This window comes from Chelon labrosus (assembly GCF_963514085.1).
Source record: "Chelon labrosus genome assembly, chromosome: 2".
In the NCBI taxonomy this organism is placed as follows: domain Eukaryota; kingdom Metazoa; phylum Chordata; class Actinopteri; order Mugiliformes; family Mugilidae; genus Chelon; species Chelon labrosus.
In genome coordinates this window covers 9,763,862-9,784,382 of record NC_140338.1, presented here as the reverse complement: position 1 = coordinate 9,784,382, position 20,521 = coordinate 9,763,862, and the positions used below count along the sequence as shown (strand labels likewise).

At 42.5% G+C, this 20,521-nt stretch overlaps 2 protein-coding genes and 1 long non-coding RNA gene across 7 annotated transcripts in view; 2 read left to right on the top strand and 1 right to left on the bottom strand.

Annotated features, from left to right (window-relative positions):
* sh2d3a (SH2 domain containing 3A) overlaps window positions 1-8,467 on the bottom strand; it is a 20,974-nt gene extending 12,507 nt beyond the window's left edge. The window contains exons 1-5 of one of the 3 annotated variants that reach the window (XM_084565119.1): window positions 8,176-8,467; window positions 7,890-7,981; window positions 7,682-7,799; window positions 5,473-5,534; window positions 5,236-5,384 (exon numbers count right to left, since the gene is read on the bottom strand). In XM_084565119.1, coding sequence (XP_084421245.1) covers window positions 5,236-5,384; window positions 5,473-5,534; window positions 7,682-7,799; window positions 7,890-7,979 — 419 coding nt within the window. In that variant the 5' untranslated portion in view covers window positions 7,980-7,981; window positions 8,176-8,467. Of the gene's footprint in view, window positions 1-2,395; window positions 2,540-5,235; window positions 5,385-5,472; window positions 5,535-7,681; window positions 7,982-8,175 lie in introns of those variants that run through there. The other 2 variants (XM_084565118.1, XM_084565120.1) reach the window with 2 other exon arrangements.
* Window positions 2,588-5,224, top strand: LOC311502969. The gene is made up of 3 exons (XR_014699566.1): window positions 2,588-2,763; window positions 4,798-4,956; window positions 5,076-5,224. It is a non-coding gene; the product is annotated as an uncharacterized lncRNA (long non-coding RNA).
* The window catches only part of vav1 (vav guanine nucleotide exchange factor 1), a 26,634-nt gene continuing 13,829 nt past the window's right edge, over window positions 7,717-20,521 (top strand). For 2 of the 3 annotated variants that reach the window (XM_084565148.1, XM_084565146.1), the window contains exons 1-6: window positions 12,393-12,585; window positions 12,809-12,968; window positions 13,078-13,194; window positions 15,338-15,454; window positions 18,285-18,343; window positions 19,712-19,777. In XM_084565148.1, the coding sequence (XP_084421274.1) occupies window positions 12,882-12,968; window positions 13,078-13,194; window positions 15,338-15,454; window positions 18,285-18,343; window positions 19,712-19,777 (446 nt within the window). In that variant the 5' untranslated portion in view covers window positions 12,393-12,585; window positions 12,809-12,881. Of the gene's footprint in view, window positions 7,826-12,392; window positions 12,586-12,808; window positions 12,969-13,077; window positions 13,195-15,337; window positions 15,455-18,284; window positions 18,344-19,711; window positions 19,778-20,521 lie in introns of those variants that run through there. The other variant, XM_084565147.1, reaches the window with a different exon arrangement.

Sequence of the window (20,521 nt, the reverse complement as noted above, 5' to 3'; positions counted from 1 at the left end):
TTACCAAAAGTATTCGCTCACCTGCCTTTACTCATTCTATGAACTGAAGTGCCATCCCATTCCTAACTCATAGAATTCAATATGATGTCGGTCCACCTTTTGCAGCTATTACAGCTTCAACTCTTCTGGGAAGACTGTCCACAAGGTTGAGGAGAGTGTTTATAGGAATTTTTGACCATTCTTCCAAAAGCGCATTGGTGAGGTCACACACTGATGTTGGTCGAGAAGGCCTGGCTCTCAGTCTCCGCTCTAATTCATCCCAAAGGTGTTCTATCGGGTTCAGGTCAGGACTCTGTGCAGGCCAGTCAAGTTCATCCACACCAGACTCTGTCATCCACGTCTTTATGGACCTTGCTTTGTGCACTGGTGCACAGTCATGTTGGAAGAGGAAAGGGCCCGCTCCAAACTGTTCCCACAAGGTTGGGAGCATGGAATTGTCCAAAATGTTTTGGTATCCTGAAGCATTCAATGTTCCTTTCACTGGAACTAAGGGGCCAAGCCCAGCTCCTGAAAAACAACCCCATACCATAATTCCTCCTCCACCAAATTTCACAGTTGGCACAATGCAATCTGAAATGTACCGTTCTCCTGGCAACCTCCAAACCCAGACTCGTCCATCAGATTGCCAGATGGTAAAGCATGATTCATCACTCCAGAGAACGCGTCTCCACTGCTCTAGAGGCCAGTGGCGGCGTGCTTTACACCATTGCATCCGACGCCTTGCATTGCACTTGGTGATGTGTGGCTTGGCTGCAGCTGCTCGGCCATGGAAACCCATTCCATGAAGCTCTCTGCGTACTGTACTTGGGCTAATCTGAAGGTCACATGAAGTTTGTAGCTCTGTAGCAATTGACTGTGCAGAAAGTCGGCGACCTCTTTGCACTATGCGCTTCAGCATCCGCTGACCCCTCTCCGTCACTTTACGTGGCCTACCACTTCGTGGCTGAGTTGCTGTTTTTCCCAAACGCTTCCATTTTGTTATAATAGAGCTGACAGTTGACTGTGGAATATTTAGGAGCGAGGAAATTTCACGACTGGATTTGTTGCACAAGTGGCATCCTATGACAGTTCCACGCTGGAATTCACTGAGCTCCTGAGAGCGGCCCATTCTTTCACAAATGTCTTGTTTCACAGTCTGCATGCCTGAGTGCTTGAATTTATACACCTGGGGCCAGGCCAAGTGATTAGAACACCTGATTCTGATCATTTGAATGGGTGAGCGAATACTTTTGGTAATATAGTGTATCTGAACTCTTGCACCACTACTGTAGATGGAAATTATTAATCTTCTCCCCTTTTAAGTGATTAATGCATTTTGTGCATGGTCCCTGTAAGAAATAAACTAAACAAACTAAACTATTCTGTGGAGGAAATAATGAAAATAAATAAATAAAAATAAATAAATGCAAAATTTTTTTTTAAAAAAAATCAGAAGGAATTAATGAATAAAACAGCAAATAAACAGATGAATAAGTACAAAGCTATATATATATATAAAAAAGACAGAATCGAATTAAAACATAAATTAATGACAATATTAATCTCCAGTATCACGTTATTCATTCATTCATTTACTGTATTTATGAATGACAGCTTTGGTACTCCATACAATAATGGTTTAGAGTTGAAATAATCGATTAAACATGTTCTGTGTTGGTATTTACTATGTGAACACATGTTTTACATTACACTGTGTTGTGCCTTTAATACCTTATAGCCTGCAGTGATTGAAATGGATAAAATCTCCCACATTACAACATTAACTGTTACACATGTGGCATTTATTATAATCTGTTGTATTATTGCACAAACACACTACGTCTGACTCACATATTTACTCAGACTTCCTAGAGAATCAGTTTTAAGATTTGTATTGAGGTGACATGGTTCAACATCCGGTTTGAGGGGCGTTGGCTCAGACACCACAAACACCTGTGCAGGAGGGCCACTATTGTGAAATGCAACATGACACCACTTATTTCTGTTTTAAAACTATTTTTTATTCACCAGCAAAACCCGTTTCCACCCCGAAGGACCTGACACTTTAGAGGTGATAGCTACAGTTATCATGAAAGCATAAGTTCTGAATCTTGAAGTTTGTTTTTTTTTTTTTTTTGTTTCAAAGCTTGTCATTGCCTCAGAGTTGTGCAACAGGTTGGTTAGTTGGCAACGCTACAGGTACAAACAAACCAAAGGTAACCCCTGTCGACTATTCGGGTGCAAAAACTAGAAGCAAATAGGTTTTTAACAGATTATTTGGTGAAGAACTTAATGTTCAGTAAAACCCCAACACATGAAAAGTTAAATAAACCGTAAAACGCCGTTTTAGCTTCTAACATCTCGCGTTATTTTGTCCAAAAACAGCACATTGGCAGCGGCAAGCGGTCCGTCCTACCTGTCGGTCCGAGTCCCTGCTCAGTCGTCCCCGAGCATGTTTTTTTTTTTTTTTTTTTTTTTTACGGTTTGTGGTCCAAACTAACACCAGCAAACAACATCTGGGAAGTTGTAATGTTTCGTCCTTGTCTGCCGCGACGGTCCCTCCCAGCCAAACCCCCCTCCTCCTCCTCCTCCTCCTCTGATCCTCTCCTCTCCTGCGCAGTTTCGGACGAGTTCCCACAAGTTCTCCCGGGCCCTCCTCCCTGCTCCCCGCCCCAGGCACCGGTGCTGAAACGCCGCTATCTCTGCACCAGCATTCCTCGGATACCGACACAAGCTGAGCTGAGCACACATCACCTGGATGCAGTCAGGATTATGTGATAGTAGGTAGGTTGGTAGGTAGCTGTACACATGCGGAGCTAATTTTTACTCAGTCCAGGCATGTGGAGTCTGACCAACTTTTTATGACACTAAACTGAAGGTTGATAATGCCCAACACACCTTGCCCTCAGGTTAGAGAATGCGTGTTAAGCACGCAGTCAGTCAGACAGTCACGCTAATACGTTTTAATGTTTTAATTAGTCTTTAAAGGCCGAATAAGCCCATATTCACTGACATTCACTGACACTTTCACACTAAGAAATCACAGGCACCAGGCCTGTGATTTCTTAGCAGCGTATTGATATGAGTGTGTTGTGCGGCCAGGTGTGTTTATCAGTTATCATGTGCGTCAGCCAATCAGGGCGTAGGACCGGGACTATCTCCTTTAATGAGAACCACATGCTCGGTTTACCGCAGACTATGTGCCTCGACTTGACAGCCTCCATTTATACACTTTAAAGACCGTGTCTCTGTGGGATTAATCAAGTGGCTTCTACTTAGAAAGAAGTCAAACCTTGATTCATCAAGCTGCTTTAAAGATGACATTAGGGTGATTTTACCTGACATTAGGGTCAGCTGTTCAGAGTGCAGACCTGCAGATTAATTATGACCAAACATGACCAAAGCATGTGTTGAACCGACGTTGATAGCGAGGTAAATATGGTGTATGTGTGCTTTTGGATTTAAAACATGCGTGCATAGTATATTAAAACACCTCTAAATGTTATATTTATAATTAATTAGTTGTAGAAATCAATATTGAAGCATGCAGTTATAATGCAAGCAGCTGCTAAATATTGTAATATACCATACACAATGACATTGGCTGTTTTCAGGGTGTGCTTACTCCAGCTCTAACCTTAATTTACACAAGATATTCTGTTAAATTAGATAAAACATGTATCTGATCGGGATTATTTAGTAAATACCTGTCCAGGGTGTACCCCGCCACTCGCCCAAAGACAGCTGGGATAGGCAACAGATTAGATTTCGCTATTTTTTTACAGAAATGAAGACATCTAGTTGGGCTTTAGGAACCTGTAATGGGTATTTGCACCTTTTACAGACTGAAACAATGATAAAATACGTGGGAGACTGGTCAATAATGAAAGCAGAAATAATATGCATCATCAGATTCCACATGTACGCTTTAGTCAGATATATGTATCTATGACAGATGTATGTTTATTTCGCTCCTCCTGCTGTTCTCTTCTCTCTTTTCTGTCTCTACCCGGCTGACCTTAGGCAGATGGGTCCCTCCATATGAGCTTAAGGTTCAGCTCAAGGTTTCTTCCTGCTGTTAAAAGGGAGTTTTTCCTTGCCACAGTCGCCTTCAGGCTTGCTCTGGGGGTTTCAGGGCGGGTTTCAGACCAGATGTTGTAAAGCGTCTCGAGGCGATTTGTATTGTTATTGACGCTATATAAATAAAAGTGAATGTCTTGTAGTTTACATTTACAGTGAATGTAGTTAAACAGAGGATCTGGCAGGACATACTGGGTATAAATAATCAACAGATTTCATATGTTGAGTTCCAGTGGAAATAGTTCATCTGCGTACTGCTTTAGTTTATCGTAGTTTAAGGGATGACATACTGCATTGCTTCATTATTTTGGTGTGAGGGACAGAAGTCTTAGATGCAGATATATATCAAAACCTAAATTACTGTCTGTAATAAGTTAAAAAAAAACAACACATTTTTCTCACTTAGCCCTCGTTACGTTCAGTTATGCCAGTGGATTCGGTTTCTACATGCTGAGAATGTCAAATATCCACGCCTGAAACTTCTGCAGCCATCCGAAAAACACAAAAAAACAAAACAAAGGATGCAAATACATTAATGCATTTTTGGCTGTGATCATCTGACCGTTACCCTCGTATCTTTACAGATAAAACTCTGTGACCTTTCACTTCCCCTTATGGAATCTATTTCTTCGAGAGTAAGGTTAATGCAGGGTAACTGCAGCTTTATCTTTTATGGAAAGGTAGGTGGGTGTTTTGACACCATGGACAGACAATAAAGTATATCTTTTTATCATTTAGATTACTTCAAATGCTGGAATGGGTCCGGCTTTGCAACGACCTGGACTTCAGGATTAACAGCTTAGAAACCAGTGCTGGCCTTCAGTCATTCAGTCCTTGACCTCTGACTTTGAGGAAGTGTAGACTACATGTAAATATCCCAAAGTCCCAAGTCCCAAGGTGTGTTGTTTAATCTGTTAGTCATTAAAAAAAAAGCTCTTTTCTTTGTTGATAAAGTACGACGTGAAATCATGTTATTTAATATCCATGAAGGATTTTCATTTATGTCGTCTTTTCAGCCTTTTTACTGTACAGATGACTGATCGTTGGCTTCAACCATTCAAACTCTGACACAGGCTTGTCTATCTCCTCGTGTCTAGTTAATTATTAGCTAGACACGAGGGGACTGCCTGGAGAAAGCGGCCCTCCTTCTCAAACACACGCCGCCTGCCAGCTCACCTGCGCTTGTCCTGACAGCTGTCCTGACTGGTAACGTTGTCCTCGTTCAGGGGGCGGAGCTGCGAGCAGGAGGCCGACAGGCGGTGCTTCTTGTCGGCGCGCTGGAGGCGGGGAAGAACGCTCTGACGAAACAGATCCTTCGGCTTCTCCTGCAGGAAACGGTAGAGACCCAAACAGTGTTGCTAAGCCAGCTGTTTCGTGACGCTGCTGTATGTTGCACAAGCTTTGCTGCCTCACCACATCCATAGATGACCCCAAGGAGTACTTTCGGCTCACTCTGCGCTTCACGACCTGCACACCTGAGATGACAAGTGGACATTTTAGAGGAACAGTTTGACCTTTTGGAATATACATAGAGAAAAAGAATATTTGTACGTCCCTGACTTAAACTGCCCCTTTAGCTGACCTGCATGGAGACACATAACAGTGCAGTGCCACACAATGATTAACAGTTCTTTCTGTATTTTTACATTCAGCAGCTTTCGGGTTACATATAACAGGAACAGGCCAGTAAAAACGAAACAAAAAAGACAAACAAACATTTGACTTGATAAACCAGCTTGTCGTGCTGAGCATAAATGATCTCAACGGATACTGCTTTCGGCAACATGAAACTACGATTCTGCTGAAGATTAAACTTTATCTTTAACACTTGTTGCATATCTGAGATACGCTTGATTTGCTTGAGCACATGAAAGGCGTGGGGCATGAACACGTACACCAAACGAGCAATGCTAACTGAGCTTGCTGCCGCAAAGAAAAAAAGAATAATAGAAGCGAGTGGCCTTCGCTTACACTTTGAATGTGAGTCTTTGCATTCGTGTGACCCAGTATGTGTGTAATGTGTGCACCAGGACTGCAACAAGGACATTATTCCATTATTGTTATGGCTTGGCATTGAACTTAAATACTTTCTGCATCCTAGTGCTGATCGATGGCCTTGGTTGTCTGGTCAGGGTTAAAATCATTAATCCCCTCCCTGTCTGCTCAATCTTTGTGTAATGCTGAGTATTTCACCAGAAGATTTGTGAGATCACAGGTCCACGGTTGTTCAGACCAGTCGACTTCCTGTTTTTCTTTTATGCCCAGCTTTTCTTTACAAAGATGTCAAGAACCGTCTACCGCCATGCTAACTACATAGCTACACTGGCTCTGTTAGTGTTTCCTTAGCTAGCGGACTAAACTTTAGCTAGCAGAGAGGCTAGTCTGCTAGCTGTTCTCTGTTGACCAGGCCGGCGTTTTGATAAGTCACCACCGGACGGAATTTGTTCCGTTTAGGAGTGATGCCAAACCAGATATTATTGCAGAATAACTCTGGTGAGAGATTCTTCTTAACTGTTTACATGGACGCTAAGTAATAGCATTCATTCATTTTCTGTAACCGCTTGTCCTCTGGAGGGTCGTGGGGAGGCTGGAGCCTGTCCCAGCTGTCATTGGGTGAGAGGGCAACCTATCACAGACAACCATTCACACTCACACCTACGGCCAATTTAGAATCACCAATTAACCTAGTGAGCATGTCCTTGGACGGTGGGAGGAAGCTGGAGTACCCGGGGAGAACCTTCTTGCTGTGAGGCATCAGTGCTAACCACCACCACACCAGACCTAGACCTAGATTTGTCTGTGTTTTCGTCCACCAAACCATTAATCTGAATATATTTGTTGACATATGCAAAGTGGTACATCCTGCTGTGAAAGCAGTGAAAGACACCGTTTCTCCAACGCCGAAATAATTCAACAGGAGAAGGAGATGAACGAGTTGGACCCACGTTTTCAGCACGCGCCACCCTTATTGATTCCAGCTTCATTCATCTTTTCAAACACGTGCTTGGACTAGTTTTACTACCACCGTGTTTTGTGTGGTTTCTATACGTGATAATTCCTTTTGACTGAGCCAGTCTGCTCAGGCTGAGGTGGTTACATGAAACATTTTTTGTTCTGGCTTGGCTTTTATTCAGATCAACAACTGACTGGCTTTCTGGCTTTTAAAGTAGTTGTGTTCAAGCCCATGGCAGACACTGATAGGCCGGTGGTTTATTATGGTGATGTTTTGATATCGGTCGCCAGATGGTTCTCTGTCATAAACCATCTGGTTTGTCGGGTTACTTAATAATACCCGTGGACTTAATAGCTAACAATGAGCAACATATGAGCATGAATGGAATTTTTTTTGTATTCTGATCCTCCTCGAGACCAGACAGCCCGTTTTAAAGCTGTTATCCTATAATATGATGTTGCACAGTGCTCAATATTCACTATATGTATTGACACTCAATAGCCAAAAGCTAATCTGGCCCCCTAGATTTCTGGAGCCTATTTGTTTTTGTGTGTCCACGGTACTCCTGCCTTAAATCCAATGCTGCACATTCCCACTTTATAAACATAATATCAGAAGATTTTCAAAGTGCAGTCCTTGTGTGCTACAACGTGTGCTGGTGTGTGTCACCAGAGTGCGGGTCCAGCGTCTGGCGATGCCGTGAGAGCTGTTTGAGGATGGTTTCCCTGTGTGCTGCATCCTCTATCCCTGCGTCCTTCAGCTCTCCATCTGTTACACTCAGCAAACCCTGGAACAAAATCAGGACAAGTTTGAGTACGTGAAAAAAGAAGATTGTGAGAACACACACACTGATGCATATTTTTGAACATTTCCATACCTCCAGACCGTAGTATTCGCGCTCTAGCGTCTTGATGTACTGGGGCAGGCCGATCTGCCTCAGCCACCAGGCGATAGAGCGATTATTCATGTCTGAACAGCAGAAGAGAGGAAAGATAGTGATTACATACCAGCACATATTCTAACACACACATGCTTGTACATGTTTCTGTGCATGAGAGTTTATGAGAAAAGACAAATGAAGGATCAGTCTGACACAGCTGACTTTAGAGAGGAACTAGTCTGGTTTCGTTTGCCTTGCGGTAACTAGAGTATGTAACACCTACCTGTTTAAAGGGTCCACCGTGGCACTCTGGGATTTTCCTTCCCCCTCTCTCTCTCTGTCCCCTTTAAACACCTCTATTTCATTCTGCTTCTTCCTTTTGCTTCCACTTTGTCTTCCTTCCTCCCCTTCCAGCTTCTTTCCAATAAGCTACCTCTGTCATCAAGTCTGCATTCTCACCTTCTGTTGAGGTAATAGTGGAAGCCCGCTCCCCCTCAAACCTGCAGGGTCACTCAGAGAGCCAATCAGAGTGTGCAGTGGGCTCACAGTACCCCACACAAAACGGCAAATCACAGGGCAGGAATTAGCATGAGCTCTCGGGGGGCGGGCGGAGAGGGCAGGTAGAGACATGTCATCAGGGAGAGAGAGAGAGAGAAAGAGAGAGAGAGTTCAGAAAAATGATACAGAGGGAGGGTATTCAAATGTTAGGCAGCTGTCAGCATGTTAGAGATAGGTATGCATGCACCGTGGTGAGTCCCTGCAATCTGTGTTGAGGTACAGTGTCTACAGGAAAAACGCCGACGTGTGCAAGAGTGACACCTAGCGTTGAAACAAATAAATAAATAGTGCCACAGAGGACCTGCCAGATTTCACAACTAAAAGGTCAGTTTAGTCATTTTGAGGTCAACCCGTGATAAGCTGCATTACGTGTGGCTCTGTGGGAATATTCATGACAGAATGTCTCGTTATGACTGTCACAAAGTGGGGGCATTGAGATTTTGACTCATCGGTAACGCAGGATTTTTTGGAACTGTTTGATGCAGTGGGTGGACTTACGGTCAGGTTATTTTAGCCTTTCAATTTGCCTTCCCTCACATTTCCCAACTTCAACGGATGAGCAATGCGAGACGTCCTTAGAGTGTCCCTTGAAGAAGTGATCCACAATATGGATAATCTGAAGGGCCCACGGCAGATGAAAATTTTGTTTTTTGTTTTAGGGAAAGGTTCCCATTTGTGGAAAATGTATGTGCAGCTTTAAGTGCATTTTTTTTTTCTCCCTAGAGCAGGGATGGGCAACTTAAATGATGGAGGGGGCCACAATTTTTCATCGACACTACCTGAGGGCCACATAGGACCGCGCACTTAACCAGATATGATAAAACCGCCATTTTAAATATGTTTGTGTGTGTATAATTAGATTATATTTATATATATATATATATATATATATAGATTTATAATTATATATGTGTGTGTTTATTGAAGCAAACAAAAAATAACCACTTACTGTGATTTTTTAAAATTTTTATTAATTTGTGCATTTTTACACTAAGAAAGAGTTCAGCATTTCCCCTGTATACCCACTCTGCCTCACCACTATCAGCAGTGGGCACTGGTAAAAAGCCGCATTTGTTTGCGTAATTTTGATTTAAGGTCCGCTACGATAGCAGCCCTTGCAGCTTCAGTATACTTCTCGTATTTAGCTTTGTGCAACATGTTGAAGCGGCGACTTAAATTGGAATCCTTCATGGCAAATAGCGTCTCCAAGCAGACTAGCACATAGGTTTGCCTTTACATACTGTGAACAGACAACCTTCTTTCACCTTAAAAGACACAATTTTCTCGATCAAGTTTTCTCTTTCCTCCGTTCTGAGCCACGGATCAACATCTCTTCTTCACTGGTGTAGAAGACCCGGTGGAAGCGTGTGCGAGGCGGCGTCTGCATTGGAGGCGCCATCTAGTGGCCAACTGTGTAATTACAACTGCTTCAGTGCCGCAGAGGATACAGTTTTATAATTTTCAAAAATTAGTCTAAGGGCCACGTTGAGTGCGGCCCGCGGGCCGCCAGTTGCCCATCCCTGCCCTAGAGCATGCATTTTATATAAGCTATGTGGCGAAATATTCACAGCGCATCCTTTATGTCACTGATTGCTTATAACCTACTTTAACTCTGTGAGGAATATCTGCATCAGAGGATTTTTATGACCGTGAAAAAACTGTTCAATTACCCTTATACATCCCTCAAAGAAAATATAAAAAGGCAGACATTACAGAATGTGGTGGTGCAATAAAAAATACCTGGAACATCCAGTGCACAAAAAAAAAACAAAAAACGACCTTGTGAGATTACGACGTGTCTGCCGTCTCATCATGATTTATATTTGTTGTGTACCGCTCCGTCCTACCGGTTTAATACGTGAAGAGAGAAAATATGTAAATATGGAAAGAATAAGGAAGATGCAGCTGATGCCTGATGCTGCTGAATATTTGATAGACGTTGCCAGACTTTTACTCTTATCAGGATATGAGTCGGGTAACTCACGATTTGGATTTCAGTATGGGATGTGCAGACAAATGGCAAAAAACACCTGTGCGTGCAGTTGGATAGTCCTAAAACCAATCAGAGCTTTTTTTGTTGTGAACAAATTCAACTCAACGGCGCTCAGACGACATTTCAATTCAATTCAATTCAATTTTATTTATATAGCGTCAATAACAATACAAATCGTCTCAAGACACTTTACAAAACCCGGCCTGAAACCCCCAGAGCAAGCCTGAAGGCGACTGTGGCAAGGAAAAACTCCCTTTTAACAGGAAGAAACCTTGAGCAGAACCCAGCTCATATGGAGGGACCCATCTGCCTAAGGCCAGCCGGGTACAGACAGAAGAAAGAGAGAAGAGAACAGCAAGATTTATGACTATGTCGCTGTTACTCTTCAGTCCATCACTGCATAAAGCCCAAATGATTTAATTGCCGTATTAGATCCTAACAGAGCGACTCCACACGTTACTCCACAGCTTGCTTCTGCAACAAGTTTGTAGATGGAGGAAGCTGAACTGGCTTCCAGAAAACTGTAATCTAATAATTGACCTTTTGTTTTTTTTTATACATGTATTGTGTAACACTTCCTGTCACCCAAATGCAAGTTCAAAAAACTCGGCAGACACATACGTCTTAAATTAATTAAATAAAGTTTTCGGAGTACTTGAAACGTTGTTCCTTGAGAGAAATTTTATTTTTTGGGATTCTTTGTTCACCACAAATGAAACTTCGTTCTGAAGTCCCAAAATAATCAAACTGATGGTTAAGAAGGACTGAATAAACGACTTCTATAAAATAGCCCGAAATGGAAATGAAAATCAACAAGCAAACTAAGGACAAATATCCAATTTAGGACAGTGCATAGTATTTTGAACATTTTGCGTGTTAAATCTGTAAAGTTGCTAGTTTCAGATAATGCTACTAATTTCATGTTGTAATAAGGTTCATCATTTCTTTCTTAACAGGGTAAATTTACAAGAAAAAAAAAAAAAAAACATGTTGTGGCTGCCCTTAAATAATGTTTTACGCATTGATCCTTCCTTTTTAACCCGTCCATTAATACGCACTCTCAGAGATTAGGGGGGAGCCGAAGCAGCTCCCCTGGAGAGGTTACGTCTGAGTGAGTGTGATCGACGGGGGGGTTCTCTGCTGCCAACCCACCGACACCATCGTATCACTGCTGGGTGCTGTCAGGGTGTGTGAGCAGCTGTTACATTATTCATTATGCGGCTGTTTTGTTATTATTTTTATTTTTTTTATCCGTGACAGTATGTCTCAGTGCTGTTCCGCTCCAGGACAGACATCACAAATTAAATATGAGCTGTTGAACCGTAGAATATTTTAATTCGATATTTCCCCTTTTGTGTGGAGTCTGCATGTTCTCCCCGTGTCCCTGTTCTCTCCGGGTACTCTGGCTTCCTCTCACCGTCCAAAGACATGCTTGTGATTCTATATTGGCCGTAGGTGTGAGTGTGAATGGTTGTCTGTCTCTCTGTGTTAGCCTAAGATAGACTGGTGACCTGTCCCGCCTCTCGTCCAGTGACAGCTGGGATAGGCTCCGTCCCCCTCGCTACCCTTCACAGGACAAGCGGTTACAGAAAATGAATGAATGAATAAATGGATTTTCCCTTTAAGACACTGTAACACGTTTATCTGTGCGTGCATCAGACGCATAGACTCGATGCCTCTAAATTTCTCACTTTACTCACATCACACGTCTTAATTATGTGCAGACCGCCTCCCACAAACAATGTTGTCAGTGCTACACAGCGACGCACACAATCATGCAAACTTCTGTCTGGTGTTTTCTACACATATGCGCAGCATTTCACATACACAGGTCACACTCTTTTTATCAGCTTGTGCCACTCATAGCAGCAGTAGCAGCAGCAGCAGCAGCAGCAACAGCTTTGTGTGTATGCATCTGTGTGTGTCTGTGTGTGTGTATGCATGCATGAGGGTGCGTCAGAGGAAAAAGGAAGTTGCGGGATGAAGTTAAAAGACTTCGACACAGTGCAACTCTGCAGAACACCCACTACGGAAGAAAGGCAGAACAAGAGCGCCGAAGTCTGAATATGAGATAATGAAAGCAAGACAGGGAGGTGAAAATCGAGAGAGAACACATAGACCTGCCGGGAGAATCTAGAGGAGGTAAGAGCTGATTGGATTTATGTGCAGGTTTTTTTTTTTTAATAAAATGATATGATTTATGATGTAGCTTTGTCTTAGATTCTTTCAAGAAGGCTGCTTCAGTATTTGACTGAAAGGAGGGAGTGAGAGTTTCGGCTCAGTGTTCGTCGTAGGCTAATTTATCTGCTACTAATCTGATCTTGTACTGACTGAATAATACTCAGAGATTTCTTCTGTGTCACAGATTGTAAAAGGAGAGCTCCAGCTGTGACGGGAGCACGTACTCCAGCTCTTTATTTATCTGTCAGAAAACAAAGATGGAGTTGTGGCGGCAGTGTGCGATTTGGCTGATCGATTGCAGAGTCCTTCCTGAGAACCACCGGGTCACATGGGAGGGGGCACAGGTGAATCAGCTGAGTCACTGAACCGTAACCCAAACACCTTGCACATCATGGACGCCCGCCGCGTCTCCGTTGCCCGGTCTAATTTGGTGTGTGTGCCCCGTTTTTCCAGGTGTGCGACCTGGCTCAGGCCCTCAGAGATGGCGTGCTGCTCTGCCAGTTGCTCAACAACCTGCTGCCTCAGGCTGTCAACCTGAGGGAGATCAACCTGCGGCCACAGATGTCCCAGGTAAGACACACCACAGGCACAAACCTTTTCCTGCTCCATTTCCATAGGCCATTTCCATAGCGACCAGCATGCATCACTGCACCCCAGATGTTGTCTGATAGGTAAATACTGTAATCTGTATCTGTCCTCATCCGTGAGTACAGTATGTAAAGAGAGAAGCAGGGAAACAATAGGTGGTAGCAGCTACTATCATGTCCCGTCCCGGTTTTGAAGGACTTGTTTGCATCTGGTAAATTAACTTGTTGCTGAGAGTCAGAGAAGACCGCTACCACTCCCATGTTTGTGAGCTGTAGATAAAACCACAGCTGACAGCGGATTAGCTTAGCATAGAGGCAAGAAATGGGAAACGGCGAACCTTAAGAAAGACACTTCTTACTGCCAGATCGTACAGATCAAACATATCACACTCACCATGCTGACTTGTTAACTTGTGAGATTCAAGGTGTTGGTAGGTGTTTTTGTGCAGAACTAGTCACACTTTATGCTAAGCTAAGTGTGAGAACTAGCTCCCACGCATTCACTGCACTAATGTGAGAGTGGCATTAATCTTCTCATCTAACTCTCAAAGGCCTCTGTCCACATCTTATCAAGTTCATCGAAGCTTTTAGGGACGGCACGCTAGCTAAAACAAGAAGGCGAGGACCGTGTCCGCGGAGTTAAACGGGACGAAATAACGAGATAAAGACGTCCGACAGGCGACAGAGAGAGAGACTGTGACGAAGAGCGAGACTGGCCGTCAGGTGTTCGGCCTAAAACCTATCAAGGGAAGTCCTTGTGTCATATCTGATAGGACTCACCGCCATGCCTGTAACGCGCATGTGTGTGTGTGTGTGTGTGCAACAGTTAATGTGCTTTGACGTGTGCACGTGAAACTCTGGGAAATCCTATGAGGTCGAGACTGGTTAAGAAACATCCGGTGATTAACAGAAGACAGAGTCCACTCTGACTTGTACACACAGTCACACACTCACCAGTTATTTCACATTACACAACTGCAGGATCTTCCCTGCGTTCTTAAGTTAGGGATTTCTACACTGAGAGTTAACTGCTGCTGCTGCTGCCGGGACAGTTTTATGTGTGATGTGATGTGTGCAGCAGAACTTAACATTTCCCCTTTTTCAAATTAGAGTTCCGCATTTCCCTCTGCTGAACAGACAGAGACACACACAGAGAGAGACAAAGAGAGAGAGAGAGAGAGAACAGCTGGCTCAGGAAGCTATGTTCAGCGGCTCATGTCTGACCACCATGTCAGTCACTACATGCTCTGTGTGGTTTCTCTTGCAGTTATATTTTAGCTGTAAAATTCCGCGCGTCGAGCTGCTTCGCTCGGTGTCGAGACCTTGCTGTATTTCAGTTCAACGCCTCTGGTGTCCATGTGGTCTGTGCAAGACGATTAGCATTTACTGTCAATGCTAATGTGTCAGCTATGGGTTTTTTTTAAATTTATTTTAGTGCACATGGAGTCTAATATACACACGAGAAAATCTTGCTTATTATCCCTCAGCTGTGCCTACATTTAAGATATTTGATAATACTTTCATGACACTTTTTGAACTTGTTGTTTTGTCTCATTCATTGTCCTTTTAAGTCCTTTTGTTTAAACTGTAGAGGGACATGGTTTGACCCTCCATTTGGATAAATCTGGCAAATTCACAACATCATTTAAATAGAGATAGGGAGGTTTTCAAAGCCTTCACATTAGCGACCGTGCGCGACAAGTCAAATTCAGGTGTAAAGCAGCACACACAACGAACACAAACACAAAGTTAACGCGTCAGAGGTTTTAGTTTAAAGCTTGTGATCAGTTTTGTCTCATTGACGTTCAAAAATATGAGATTAACAGCAAAATCTCACAAGGAACACATCAACAGGACAGCGACTGACGGATTATTGGATTGTCAGCATTGCTGTAATCATCTGTTCATTCATTAATACTCCAGTCATTTTTTCCAGTCACAAGCATGGTGAATTTTATTACATGTTGACCTGCAGTGACAATAGAGGGATGGGTTCATTCATTCATTCAACAAAGGACAGAGTGTGTTGTCCGCCGTGGAGATTGCCTTTGAGGCAAATGTGCGATCGGACAGATAACAAACTAGACCGAGTCCTCAGTGATGTTTCTGTTTCTCTTTATTTTCAGTTCCTGTGCCTGAAGAACATCAGGACGTTCCTGACCTCTTGCCAAGAGAGGTTTCATCTGAAAAAGAGCGAGCTGTTTGAAGCCTTTGACCTCTTTGACGTGCGAGACTTTGGAAAGGTATCGCCCTCCACCACATCTATATATCGGCCTGTAACTGTGTCACGTGTCGTGACATGTCAGTTTTTATTTTTGACTTCAGTTAGGTCAACGTTTCATGTGGCCAACTTTTGCATTTAAAACAGCGTCAGGTTTTTAACTGTCAAGTATCTTGTTGAGGACATTTGAGAACTTGCCACAGTTCTTTTGTCGCGTAATCTCATACTGACTCTGTGACATGGAGTTCAGGGTCAGGTTTGCTGCAGGACACGTTTCTCTCGTTGCTGACGATTGTTCATTTTTGCATGGCTGCATATTTGGTGTGGTTGTCACGCTGCGTGAACGAATATGGGATTGATTTGATTTCTGCCCGATGATTGCATGACGAATAATAAACACGGCCCTCAAAGTTTCGTTATCATGAACCATTATGACCTGCAACTAGCAAAACACACTGTGCCCTCACACCACAGTCATTACGGCAGACGCAGGAACAGTCCCGACTTCTTATTGCAACTTGCAGACACCCACAAAGCCCTAACAGGAAGTAGCTTGGTGATCTTATACTTCAGCTGCAGCTGAGTGAATGCACGATTTCGGTATTTCGCAGTTCTCTTTCACTTTCTGCTCGGTGCAGCAATTTAATGTGAAGTCTGTTCGGGGCGTGGGGTGGGTGGGTGGCTTGGTTTGATGGAGGGGGGGTCAGAATCAGCATTTGTTTGATTTTCATGTGCAGAGGATGTGGAAGCAGCGTCTTCAAGAGCAAAATGAGTCAGCGAGCGATAGGTGGAGCCTTAGCTGTGGGGTGTTTTTACAGTACTTGTTCTTTTTTATTAGATTTACAGTGCCTTACTGTTACTGTCGCTTCTCCTTTCACTTTGAAGCTTCCAGTCAGTCGTGCAGAACAATGAAATGCTGTGAGCGTACAGTACAGTTTACAGCAGTGGTATGCTGGTCGCTTGCTTTAGTTGACATAGAAATAACACATAAAGTAAAAGAGTACAAGTCGTGCCACTAGATTTTATTGAAGCGACATATTGGTATGGGCGGCACGGTGGCGTGGTGGTTAGTACTGATGCCTCACAACAAGAAGAAGGTTCTGGGTTCGAATCCATCGGTCCAAATGTTAAAGGGGAACTACAGTTTTTTACAACCTGGACCTTATTTCTGGTGTAAAATACGATCGTTTACTCACCCATATAACTTTCGTGTCATTTTTTGTCATTTGGACGATATTTAGATCTGCGTATATCCATATAGTGGAAGCGACTGGGGCACCGAAATGGAGACTCAACAGGGACTAGCACTAGTGTATCATAACAAAATATTGGTGAAATGAATGAGTTTTGTGGCAGATAATGCGTTATTTAGAGGCTGCGTTTCGGTGCCCCAGTCACTCCCACAAAACTCATTCATTTCACCAATATTTTGTTATGATACACTAGTGCTAGTCCCCGTTGAGTCTCCATTTCGGTGCCCCAGTCACTTCCACTATATTGGTGAAATGAACGAGTTTAGCGGCAGATAATACGTTATTAAGAGGCTGCGTTTCGGTGCCCCAGTCACTCCCACTATATGGATATACGTGGGTGTAAATATCTTCCGAATGACAAAAAATGACACAAAAGTTATATGGGTGAGTAAACGATCGTATTTTATGCCAGAAATAAGGTCCAGGTTGTAAAAAACAGTAGTTCCCCTTTTAATTGGTGATTCTAAATTGGCCGTAGGGGTGAATGTCTCTGTCATAGATTGGCGACCTATCTAGGGTGTACGCCAACTCTCGCCCAATGACTGCGTCCGTCCAGAGGACAAGCGGTTACAGAAAACGAATGAATGAATATATAGTTATATATACCTTTACTAAGTTGTTGATACAGATGCACTAATGAGGTTGAGTTCATTTTAACTACTTTGTATAGTAGTTTGTATATATTTTTTATTTAGTAGTTCAAACAGCAACAAGAAAGTTCTGCAGTATAATTCTGTTCTGGCAGAAAGAGATTTAAATGAGAAAATCAACACCATTCTCATATGTGTCCGTTAAACGTGAAGCTGCAGCCAGCTGCTGGTTTGCTTAGCTCAGCGTGAAAAACAGAAGATTTAATTTCTTTCCAGAAGTGTTTTTCCCTGAAAGAAATTCTCGTGTATAAGATAACAGTAGCATGTAAATGAGTTCATTTAAATATTTTTTTTTTTGTTCTAAGAACTTCTCCTACAGACTTTCACTTCTTGTTACATCTGCCCTCCTTTTTCTGTCTCGGATGAAAGCAGAAATCAGACTGAAAACATTCGGCACGGCTAGCAGCAGTACTGAGAAATTGGCCTCACATGGGCATTTTATATCACCACTAAGCGTCTTTTTTTTATGTGAACCACAATTTAGTGGCTGAGAGGCAACTCATAGAAAAGTTTCAGCTAGACCACGAGTTGTTTTAGAACAGGACAACCACGGTGACAGGCCATAAAATTCATAAGTATTCAACATGTGTGACAACGCTGAGGTCGTAGTTACACGGTGGCACCTGTTAAACATTAAAAACCAGTTTGAATATGCAGAACACCGGCGCACGTTGTCTTCAGGAACAATCTGTTTCCTTTGGACTTGCGCTGTGCGAGCTTGTTCCTGATCGCATCTCTCATGAAATCGGTTATCACTCATCATGATACTGCACTTCTTACTCAAGCTGGCAAGCAGGACGAGAGCGAAACCCGGTCACTGGAGAATTATTCAGCGCTAAATGTTCAAAGTGTGAAACAGCTCTTGCAGCTTCTCTACCACTGTGCTTCTCTCTCTGCTTCTCTTTGTGCAAGATTTATTAACGGCACGATCTAATTCTCTGTGTTACAGGTCATAGATACGTTATCCATCCTGTCCCATTCATCCATTGCTATACAAAAAGGGCTTCAGTAAGTAGATTCATGCTACTGTAACCCATTCAATAAATGTTTAAATGCTGATTATAATCACTAAATATGGATGCCCACTGCTGGTATTTTGAATGTGGTTGTTGATTTGTGTGACACTAGCGTGAAAGTGGGCACTGACTGCAGAGGAAGAAATGGTTTGACGGTTTAATAGCAATCACACACACAAGCCACCCCCTTCCCTACATGAAGTTAGCCTGCGTGATCGAGGACGTCATTTGGTCTCAAAGGACTAGTGTCGAATTTAATATTTAATCCACGATTATTTGTGGGAAAATAAGATTGCAGTACCGCCCAGGCGCGCGAGTCTGCAAAGGTCTGGATGTGAAACCTCCGTGTAAAATTGTCAACGAGTTTCACAATTTCTTGCATCCTAATCAAAAGAAATTAATCGTTTGGTAGAAATCTGAAACGCGCGCTTCTCTGAAAGTGAAATTTAATACCGAGGGAGCGGAAGAGACACTCGAAGTGTGATTGAAACACGTGGATTCAATAGAGCTTTCTAAAAGTAGAAGTGGTGGTATGGAGCCGAGGCTTGTGTTTCCTTTTTTTGGAAACCCAGGTAAAAGCTCACACTTGCTGACAAGAAGTCTAATGACTAAATGTTAAGTTACGTATAGCATAAAGTAAATTTTAATGGATTTAATCTCTTTATTTTATAACACAAAACAAATTCTTTATGATCTAATCATCAGATTCTTTTGCAAAGGCGATTAAAAAGTCAAATCTTTTACATCACAGGTATAAAATATTAGCTAATCGCCACGGCAGTAAGAGGACTTCAGTCTCAACCCAGAATCAATAGTAATAATAAAAAAAACATTACTCGCTGTGTGTCAAATGTTTTTTTATTAGAGCACGTTATTATACAGTTGTAAATTCACGTCATACACATCTGTATACGCAATCTAAATCCACATATATATATATATATATATATAGCCTGACCTTACCCTTCCATCTATTCACTACTGCGTTGGAGTAAAGGGGAGAAATTCATTTCCATTAGGAGGTGTGAGATAAAGAACGAAAGGTGACCACATTTTTTCAAAGTACGTAAGTTCATCCATAAGAGAATATCTGAACCTTTCTACGTGGAGAGTGTTGGTAAGATCGCTAAGCCACATCTTTGTGGTGGGTACTTCTTTCTTCTTCCAGTGCCTGAGAATTAACTTCTTTGTAAAGATAAGACTATAGGTGAGGAAATATCGCTGGAAGTCGTTTAATATTTTAACATCATCTGACATGCCCAGAGTAATAATGAGTGGTTTAGGAGTATTTTAGATATTAAACTGAAAATATTGCACCAATAAATCTTAACCTTGGTGACTGACTCTTTCTCTCCTCCAGACCTTTTCCTTTGGAAGGATCCATTCCCGATGACGAGATCTACAGCGGCCTGTCCGACCAGATAGAGTAAGCACATTTCTCTCTTAATGTCAAAATAATAACCTTGAGGAAGTACGAGATTTTTTTGTTTTTTTTTTCGTATTGCCACAAACCACTACTTTCTGTTTTGCATCTCAAAACTAACTGGATCGTAGTGATTCATCCTTTCCAACGCTGTTATACACTGTTAAAGAGCAGTGGCCCTTTTTCCAGTGTTTGTTTAATGCAGAAACATGGCACTCATTTTTTATATACGCAAAATGAACACAAAATGAGAAGCTATGACGTAGCTTCATTTCAAATAATCACCTTTTCCTCAAAGTAATGATTTCATAATGCAACATTTTGACCCTCATGGGTCAAACACCGACATTTAGGGGAACACTTGAAACAGGACTTTGCCCATCGTTCCAACCTGGGGCCGCTATGTATTCAAACGAAAACATAGGTGCTGTTTGATCGAGGAATAAAATCACTTTGGGTTTCATGTGGTTTCATTTTCATCCAATGCTGCTGTTATCTAATGTGTTTGAAAGTCTAGACTGGACTTTTTGACTCACAGTGTTTTTGGCAAACGTGAGCGAATAAGGAAGGAGAGAAACTGTCAGTGTCTTTAAATGTCATTAAATAATAAATATTAAGTCTAATTATTCATATTACTTCCCAAAAAAAAAAAAAAAACAGTCTTTTAGGCACATGGGCTGTTGAGTAGCACCTGTAGTTGACCTCTCTGTGCTGTGTAACCCCGATGGTGCGCATCCCTGTCAGGAT